Source organism: Solanum stenotomum, chromosome 7 (assembly GCF_019186545.1).
Source record: "Solanum stenotomum isolate F172 chromosome 7, ASM1918654v1, whole genome shotgun sequence".
NCBI classification, from domain to species: Eukaryota; Viridiplantae; Streptophyta; class Magnoliopsida; order Solanales; family Solanaceae; genus Solanum; species Solanum stenotomum.
This window is the reverse complement of record NC_064288.1, coordinates 54,514,769-54,525,254: the sequence shown is the minus strand read 5'-3', so window position 1 is coordinate 54,525,254 and position 10,486 is coordinate 54,514,769. Positions and strand designations below refer to the sequence as shown.

The following is a 10,486-nucleotide window of genomic DNA, read 5'->3' as shown; positions in this document are numbered from 1 at the left end:
TTGACTAGCTTATAAGTTTAATAAGACACCCTCTTGCTAGAAAATTGTTAAATGGAACTCGACCTAACACAACCCCAAAATCTAGCTCATAAGGGGACGATTACTCAAGTCAATATAGGCATATCACTAGTCCAATTTCCAACCAACATGGGACTTTAGCCCACGTTAACACCCCTCTTCACGCCCGGGTCCAACTGGAGCGTGTAACAGAAGCCCAAATAGGAATGGATCATGTTAAATGGACCTTAGACGCCAATTCAATCCTAAAAATTAGCTCATCGGGGAGAATTGTCCAAGTCCATATAAACATATCACATGCCCATTCTCCGACCAATATAGGACTCTAACCTACTTTAACAAAAAAAAGAAGAAGAGACTTTTAGTCATTCTAACAAAAGAACATCTTATCAACATTTTTTTTATCACAACTATTGTTAACAATTTCAAAACTTCTATTTCAAACACATAACTATTTATTTATAACATCAGTTTCACCACTTAAAAATGTTTTTCAACACATAAAACCTTATCGGTTATTCACAATCAGCTAATCCAAAAGATAAATTTGAGAAAATGAAAAAAGAAATCAAACCTTACACACAAATAAGCCGGATAAGTTCTCTTCCCAGATCCGTACGGTTTTATCATCACTCCAGGATGCCATTACTGCCAGAAAACCCCGTACTCCGGTATCCACCTTCCAAGCTATGCCCAAAACCTTACCGGTGTGACCTTCGAGCTTTTGAATCTCTCTCAGTTCAAAATCGTCGTAGCTGAAATTCTTCATCGCGGCGGAATTGTGGCGGCGAAGCGACTGTGCTGCTCAATATAAATTGGGGAAATTTGATCAGATTTTGGTGATGTTTGAGTGGATTTGTACAGTGAGCTGAGAAAGGAGTACTTATACGTTACTTAAGTGGGCCTATTAAGTTAGTTACTTAGTTTATGAACCGACAGTTACACCCCTAAAGTTTTTAAATAAAAGTTTCAGTTAATTACAGATTTCACCCAATTTGTCATTTCTTTTTTCTATTTTAAGTCCACCTCTACATCAATTGCACTGGTTAAAATGGGGTAAGTTAACAACTGAGTGATTTATTGACCTGTCTAAAAGTTACTTGGATTGAAATGAACTAAAATGAGGGTCATAACTCAATTCGTTCAATTTTTCCTTAATTGTTGATTGTTTTCTTATATTTTTAATATATTTAATAAAACTATTTTTTTTATTATGATAAATACTCACTCCGTTCAAAAATAGTTGTCCACTATGCTAAAAATAGTCGTTCACTTGTCTAATTTAGAAAATTAAGAGATAATTTACCTTTTGTGTCTATTTTACCCTTGTTATTAAGTACTCATTTATCATCGAACACATTTTTCAAAGTATTAAACTTAATAAAGTCAAAGGATAATATAGTAGTATTACCCCTATTATTTATTCTTTCTTAAGGGGTGTGTCAAGTCAATAGCAGACAACTATTGTTGGACATAAAAGAGAAAGTATATAACATATTGAATTATATCTCGTAATATTATGATAATGAGTATATCTATTTGTACACATTCAATCTAGTTTGATGTATTTAATGATGCAAACTTTTATTTTACATTATATCTCGTATAAAATAAATTGGTGTAGATTTAGCATAAAGAAATACTTCCTGCGTCCATTTTTAGTTGTCATGGTTTTCTTTTTCAGAATCAAACTATAAGAACTTTGACAAACATTTTACGATGTATTTTTTCATCATTTTGATATGCAATAAATTAAATTTATAGTACTTTTCGTATAGTTTTTTAATATCTAAATGTTTTGTTTAAAATATCAAATTAATGTAATCTAATTGAAAGTTAGTCAAATTGACTTTTAAAAAGCATAACATGACAATTAAAATTGAACGGAGAGAATAAGTGTATTATTAAATAGGTATAATATATAAATGTGTCTATAAACTTGGCCTATTAATGTCTTTCAACTTTGGGTGTACACAAGTGGTGGATTCGGAGGCTAGGCATGGATTGCCATAACTCATAATCTTCAAGGCTTGGATACGTGTTTGCTGTGAATTATTACATCATCATCATATATTACCAAAAGTGGGAAGCTCCTAACCTCGTAGTTGGATTATCATTTTGCCCCTATTTTACCACTAAATTCAATTAAATATCAATATATAATTAATTAATTAAATATTAAATAATAATTATTATTATATTTAAATTCATGCATCAAACAGGATCTTAATGCAATAATCGTATTCATGTACTAAATGTGGTTAATGAAGTGTTAAAACATAACCTTCAATCTTAATTTGTAATAAGTGGGGTAATGAAGAGTCTATCAAAAAGACACTCCAACAACATTATTTATATTTTCTTCTTTCATCCAAATTTGTGATCAGCTTGCCCTCTATGCTAGGTTAATATGCATCATTTGTAAAATTCTCATTACCAATTTGTAATTGTAAGAATCCTTACGAATTCATTTATTTGTATTCTTTATTATTTCATGCATATTTATCTTCTTTTTGTTGAGAAATATGTAAATTGTCATCAAGATGAAAACTCTATCGATACGGAATTGTAAGTAAATTTTGTTTTTTTTATATTTTCATATTTTTGAGTTTTCAAATATAACTTCATAATTGGTTATTATATTTCCGTATTCTTCATTTCTTCCACCTTTAGGATATAAATTTAATAAACACTTCGAATTTATAGGAGAAAATGATGAAAGAAACTTTAGAATATTTTTTTATTTTAAGATATGTAATATAAAGGCAAGAAGAATTCTCCTTTATATTAGTTGAGTGTCTTCATCTTTTTTAAATTGCTTTTTGAGGATATATTTCAGTTAATTAGTGTGTTTGAGTTGTTTCTGTTTGAAAATCATTGTGACCTTGTCACCCGCTATACAGATTTTATACAATAGTAGTAGGGGACAAACGTCCAACGCACGTTTCCAGAACTAGTTGATAAATAAAGTTGACCGCAGAAATGATGGTATCAACTTTAATATTATTGAGAAAATTTGCAGATCTATTCTCTTGTTTTGCTAGTATAATATGTAGTAATGATATCACTAAGGATTGTGGCGGATAGATAGGGGGCCTCTACCCTTTAGCAGAGGTCTCGAATTCGAGAAAAAAAGAAGATAGTTTTCCAGAAGTTTGAGGCTTCAACATGCTCAAAATTACTATAACAACACTTCCAGTATCAACTATGGATCTATGCGGCCAGCAGGCCAGGGGCAAACAAACTCCCATATCTTCACTGTTCCATCATCACTGGCGGACGCCAAACGCCTTTTATCCTGCAAGGTATCGATAGAAGAAAGTAAACACATTGAGGAATTTTTTTGACCAAAAAAGAATCTTGTTTTCAATTTTGTTGGTGAAATAGAGGAGAAACTCAAATACGCAAACACATAGGCCTCGAGCAATTTAGTGAAGAAAAAAATGCTTGAATAAAGGGTAGGGTCGAATTAAGACAGATACAGATCAAACTAAAGGTAGGAAGCATAATAGAGTGAATTCAACCTTCTAGTCTTCGATATAAAACAACGCGACTGAATATTTGAGTATAAAACAGAAGACAAACATTTCATCTCCTTGAAAAACCATACAACAATCATTGCAAATTTGCAGTATCTAACATAACACCATTTGTCAGATCTGACACATATTTTATCACCTATATATGTTGCACAGACTCTTCAAAAAATTCGCGAGGTGTGTGTCGGATCGTCCAAAAGCTATCCATTTTTGGAGGATGCGACACACGTACGGAAATATTTTTGGATAATCTGAGCAACATAATTTATTACATATCTGTCAACAGAAGCTGAGGTCAACAAATATTCAATTTAAAGTCCAACGCAAAGAACCTTAAAGGTCGAACACATAAAACTTAAATTCTAAATTCGCCTCTAAACGGTAAAACACTCAGAAGTTTCCAGATGATCTCAGCTTCTGCTCAAAGCTTAAAGCATCTTTGTAGCATACTAATTGCAGAGTTTAAAGCAATGACTGATGAACAAGCAACTGTCAAACTCCTACCACTATAATATTCCGGTGACTTACCCCAGAGTGCCATTTTACAGAATTTATATTCGTTTCATGAGCCTTCTCCTTCTTCAAAAGTAGTTTGAATGGAAGTCCATCAACCTGTCATCAGACACAGTGTTATCAAAAGCAAAAAACGCAAAAAAGCTCTAAGTTCCGCTAGGGCTTTAAGCGAAAAGTGCAAATAAAGCGTGGACTTTAATGAAAAAAGGCTCATAGAGAAGAAAAAAATACAAATATATATATGTTTAGTCCAAGACTAATAATCATAAGCATGAATGACACATATATGAATAAAGAAATTGGAATAAAAATTACGATGAAGTGAAATATCAATTATTTACCGTTGCCTCTTTAGAAGACGCTCGTTGATAAGGAAAAGTATGTCTTAGAACCCTGATGACGAGACATTCAAGTTGAGATAGATTTGGCGAGAAGAACAAAATCAGAATCAAAGAACTGTCCTAAAGCCAGGGGAGAATGCAGCTTTAAGTTCCCGCGTTCATTTGAATCAAGTACTTTTGAAGTGGAGCATAAATTTATGTGTAAATGTCTATCAAAATTGCAATTACTAGTAAATATGAACCCAAAAATTTAAAACATAATGGGTTTCATTGCTGAGAACGTTAAAGGTTGAAACCATAGAGCTGAAATCCTACATTGGCCTCTGTCCTATGGAGTTAATTCTGATATTACTGTAATCTTCTCTTTCTTTCTTTTTTATAATTTTTTTTTAAAAAAAATAGTGAGCACTTGGATAGTTTGTGTGTATCTCAACTAATCCACAGGCGCAGCATGTCTAGCATGAAAGACAGGCAGCAAAGATAATTCTGCATGTCAAGGCAGGAGATGACGGGCCCACACCTAGTGGCATAGAAGAACACCCCAACTTCTTCCAGCTCCCACAAGAAATTTGGGTTAATAGGAGGAGGTTCTGGAGTACGGAGCTCAAAACTTGATCGAAAGATCAGTGTATATTGAAGATGCTATATAATTGATTACTAATAGTACTAGTTTGAAAGGCACACTGGAATTGATCCACTAGGGGATTAACATTATACACAACATAATAAGCACCTGAATTACAAAACTGTATAAGGGATATAGAAGGTTTTCCAATACCTCGTTGTCCTTATCCTCGATAAATATACGTATAGCGTCATCAGCTCCTGCACTAGCAAATATTTCTGGGTCCTGGTCTTCCTCCTTAGGTACCGCACGGAGTAATTCCCTAACATATTAGAATATCCAGTGTTAGCCTGTAGGAATAGCTATAACATACCCAATAAAAAGAGATCAAGCATGAAATCTAGACAGTCAAACAAGCTATGAAACTCTCGATTTATGCAAAATAGACCGTAAATCTTAAACTGCCCCTCCCCCCAATTAAACACTTTGTAGAAAAGGAAAAAATTGTCCAAATAAAGGTAATATTAAGGAGTGCAAACAGAATTTAAAAAAAAAAAAAAAGAGCATCTATTAGTTATAGATATAGAGTAGCTACCTCAACCAGTCAACTGCGAAAATTGTCGTATCATGATATCCAGATAGAGTGCAAATATGTGACCTAACAAGCACAAAAAGGAGATGGTAGCAAATCAGGAATTGGAAAACATAGTAATTACAGCAACACATACCACTAGAAAGGTAATTGTTAATAAAGCAAAAAAAAAGCTCCTCACAATCAATGAGGGACACTCTCCCATAGGATCACATAAATCAACTTTATAGGATTGTATTATGCTTATGAAAATAAGGATAAGAATGGGCTCACCAAAGTTCTGTAGAATGACGTTCACAATTCCATATCTTGATGGTAAGGTCATCACTGCAAGTTAGAGAATTCAATGTAAAATCTGTTTAGTAGTGACTTGAGAGTGTATATTTTAAAACGAATTCAGCAGAGAGAAAGCCATACCTGCAAGATACCATTCTTCTTCTTTGTTTACTGAAAGAGAGAGACAGCTCAGCAGATGTATGTTCTCTGAAAGTTCAACCATGTAGCGGTATAACCTCCCAAACAATCATAAACGACGTTACTAGTAGCTTTCTTGGCCAAGCTTTCAAAATCAACTTATTTTGAAAAGTGTTTCTTGAAAAATTACTTTCAAAGAGTAGAAGTTTGCTTTTGCCTTTAATTATTTATTTTTTATAAAGTACTTTTGTCCTACGTTGCTCGGACTCTCCAGAAAATTATAGACCACTTTTCACTGTTAGTAGGATGAGTGAAACACTTCACACAAAAAGTTTTTTCCAAATGAATTCAGAAGATCTCTAGAACTAAAATCCGACCTATGACTATTACATGAGATCTTCCAAATAGTCACACAATGGAAGGTTTTTCAGGATATAAGATACACTTATACACTATCTAGATATAAGGAAATGAAAAATATACTGCCAAATAATAATACTTACCTGTCAGACTCACCCAAAGTTTCAATACAAGGCCATTCAACACCCCTATAAACTGTCTCTTCCCAAACCTAAAGTTTTCAAGCACCACTAGAGATTAGATAATATCACTGGTGAAGGTTCAAATCCCTTTACTCTGCCCCTGCCCTCATTAAAAGAAAAAGAAGAGAAATGTGTTGACTACCAATTTTTATGTTACATGTAATAGGGGTATGAAAAGCATGCTAAACTCCTTATAAGCAAATAACAGAGAATGTGCAGTTGAACCTCTCAAATATACCTTAATGGTGTTATCACTACTACCGGAGAATAAAGTAATACGATCATCCCATTGAACTATCTTAACATCTTCTGTGTGTCCTTGTAACACTGAAGCACAATCAAACTCATCTCCAGGCAAAGCTTCCCATATCCAAATTGACTTATCACCTCCACATGTCGCAAGAAGTATCCCGTCCTTATCCCAGGAAACACTTCTCACTTCATTCTCATGACCCTGGACATTATCCACATAATGAAAATAAGGAAGCAGACAGGATTTCATAGATTTATAACTCATTAAAGAAAATGAAAAGAAAAATCCTGAATATATAAGTCCATCCAAATTAGGATCACATATCAGTTATAAGCTAAATCAAAATGAACTCCGTAGTAACACATTCCCTTATTCTGCTGAGTGCTGATAGATCTTTGAAGTTTATTCGTTGCAATAATTACAGAGAGTTAATTTCTCTGATAGTCTCACAAAGTCATTGTACCTTTAAAGTGTAGATACGCTCATAGGCATGATCACCGACATTTTTCCAAATGACAGTGGTGGCATCAGAGCAACCTGCTGCCAACAAATAGAATTCCTGTGACCAGGCACACGATCTAACAGCAGATGATGCCTCCAAAACAGCCTGCAAAATTTCCTTCTAAGAGTTATTACAGCTCTTTTTTATGTATAGGTTCAAATAGTCATTGTAGCTAGAGAACGAGTCACTATATTTTCTTGAGCATGGAAAGAGTTCTAGAGAAGGAACTTAAAGGAAAACAATTCTTACAAGGAAATGGGGTTAACCAAATGCATAGATAAGCTAAAAAGTATGTATAAGTCAATTTGACTAGCTTACAAGTTTAATAAGACATCCTCTTGCTAGAAAATTGTTAAATGGAACTCGACCCTAACTCAACCCCAAAATCTAGCTCATAAGGGGACGATTACTCAAGTCAATATAGGCAGATCACTAGTCCAATTTCCAACCAATATGGGACTTTAACCTACTTTAACACCGCTCTTCACGCCCGGGTCCAACTGAAGCGTGTAACAGAAGCCCAAATAGGAATGGACCTAGCTATGATATCATGTTGAATGGACCTTAGACGCCAATTCAATCCTGAAAATTAGCTCATCAGAGAGAATTGTCCAAGTCCATATAAACATATCGCATGCCCATTCTCCAACCAATGTAGGACTCTAACCTACTTTAACTAAACAATAAGAGAATTTTAGTCATTCTAACAAAACAACTGCTTATCAACATTTTTTTTATCACAACTATTATTAACAATTTCAAAACTTCTATTTCAAGCACATAACTATTTATTTATAACATCAGTTTCACCACTTAAAAATGTTTTTCAACACTTAAAACCTTATCAGTTATTCACAATTAGGTAATCCAAATGATAAATTTGAGAAAATGAAAAAAGAAATCAAACCTTACACACGAAAAAGCCAGATAAGTTCTCTTCCCAAATCCGTACGGTTTTATCATCACTCCAGGATGCCATTACTGCCAGAAAACCCCATACTCCGGTATCCACCTTCCAAGCTATGCCCAAAACCTTACCGGTGTGACCTTCGAGCTTTTGAATCTCTTTCAGTTCAAAATTGTCGTAGCTGAAATTCTTCATGGCGGCGGAATTGTGGCGGCGAAGTGACTGTGCTGCTCAATAAAAATTGGGGAAATTTGATCAGATTTTGGTGATGTTTGATTGGATTTGTACATACTTATATGTTACTTAAGAGGGCCTACTAAGTTAGTTACTTAGTTTATGAACTGACAGTTAGACCCCTAAAGTTTTTAAATAAAAGTTTCAGTTAATTACAGATTTCACCCAATTTGTCATTTCATTTTTCTATTTAAAGTCCACCTCTACTTCAATTGCACCGGTTAAAATGGGGTAAGTTAATAAATGAGTGATTTATTGACTCGTCTAAAAGTTACTTGGATTGAAATGAACTAAAATGAGGGTCATAACATAATTCATTCAATTTTTCCTCAAGTGTTGATTGCTTTCTTATATGTTTAACTAGTAAAATAATCCGTTCTTCGCGCGGAAATTTAATATCACGAAATTTATAAAATAATACTTAAAATTTATCAATCAGTAAAATTAAAACACTATATTATCTTACATACAAGTAATAGATTACGTAATAACAAACATTAATAATGTAAAGGAAAATGAAAATTATTACATCTTATCATTTATCATTAATAACATAAGCATAAATTAATGACTGTAAAAATACATATCAGGATCTGTAACATAAGCAATGGTGTCAGTGAGCCACTAAACAAGAGCAAAAGTACACAAATATTTAATTGTGAAGAAGAAGAAGAGGTTCACAATTTTCGGACTTTTAAAATGAGAGGAAATCCCTCTATTTATAGACAACAAAGGATAGTGTGAACAAATATTTGTGCCGTATCGGAAAAGTTCCAACTATTTGGAAAAGTCACAACCCTTCGGAAAGGTCACAACCTTTCATAAAAGTCACAATTTTTCATAAAAGTTGCAACTCTTCATTAAAGTTACAACTTTTCATAAAAGTCACAACTTATTATAAAAGTTACAACTCTTCATAAAAGTCGCAACTCTTCATTAAAGTCGCAACTTTTCATAAAAGTCACAACTTTTTATAAAAGTCACAATTTTTCATAAAAGTCACAACTTTTCATGAAATGGGAAGGCTAGTTTTGGAAATAAATAAATTAAAAGGGAATTCTGATTTGTGGTGGCGCCACGTAGGAGGGCCTAAGGTTCTCTTTTATATATATACTAGGTAAATTGTCCGCGCTTCGCACGGTGGTGAACTACGTCAATAATCTACTTCTGAACATTAGATAATATAAGTGTTTTCGAGTGGGTACAACCCTACGATAAATTGTCAAGAATATTTTATCCAAAGATGAAATGAAATATTTTTGTAAATCTTAAAATAAAAAAAATAAAAAATTGATTTCAAGTGTTTATGCATTTTGTTACTAATTCTACATTTTAATGTAGTTATTCATCACTAAAGTCTTTAGAAAAGATATATAATTGTTTCATTGTCTATATTTGTATTTTTGAAAAGTGGTACAAACATTTTATTCATCAATTGCGAGAGTTTTTCTCCTATTCAAGGCCTCTACATACAATATCTAAATATTATACATCTTATATAATTAGTTGTGTACTTGATAAGTTAATTAAAATTTAAAAACACATCTCTTGGAGTTCAATGAAATAACGTATGTCGCTCAAATAATTTGAATTAAATTATGTCTTGGCAAGTCCCTTATTCAAAATCATTCACAGTCGATGACACTACTTTGATAGCCAAAAGACATATTTTGTTGTTTATGTTTCGATCAATAAGGTAAAAAATATATTTTTTTTGCGACTTTTAATCTAATGTTTATAACGAGATAATTATTTCTTTAATATTTGATTAGTATGAATTCATCCTACTTTGAGGGATAATTCATTGACTCCAATCCAACATTTGAACCTCAAACTTTTGATTAAGGTTGAGTACAATACTTACCATCCCACTACATTCCTTTATTTTTTTATGTCACTAATCGATTGAATGTCTCGATAAGATAGAAAGTTGAATAACTAAAACTCCAAGGTAGTGTGGAACCACCATAACTTCTGAACACTCAAAAGTCCCTTCTTGGACATCCCATGGATATTTTAGCCACTAAAAACTCTATAAAGATCTAAGTCATTTATTTTACAAGTTT

The 10,486-nt window shown here is 33.0% G+C and overlaps 1 protein-coding gene across 1 annotated transcript; it reads right to left on the bottom strand.

The window, feature by feature from the left end:
- Positions 1 to 2,906: 2,906 nt before the first annotated feature.
- Positions 2,907 to 8,425, bottom strand: LOC125870600 (protein CIA1-like). Its single transcript, XM_049551068.1, has 10 exons — positions 8,187 to 8,425; positions 7,241 to 7,384; positions 6,763 to 6,978; positions 6,486 to 6,553; positions 5,986 to 6,051; positions 5,842 to 5,895; positions 5,572 to 5,634; positions 5,190 to 5,298; positions 4,086 to 4,169; positions 2,907 to 3,316 (listed from the first exon to the last, which is right to left on the bottom strand). Exons 1-10 carry the CDS (start codon positions 8,379 to 8,381, stop codon positions 3,224 to 3,226), a joined length of 1,092 nt encoding a protein of 363 aa, XP_049407025.1. The 5' UTR covers positions 8,382 to 8,425; the 3' UTR covers positions 2,907 to 3,223.
- Between the last annotated feature and the right edge of the window lie 2,061 nt (positions 8,426 to 10,486).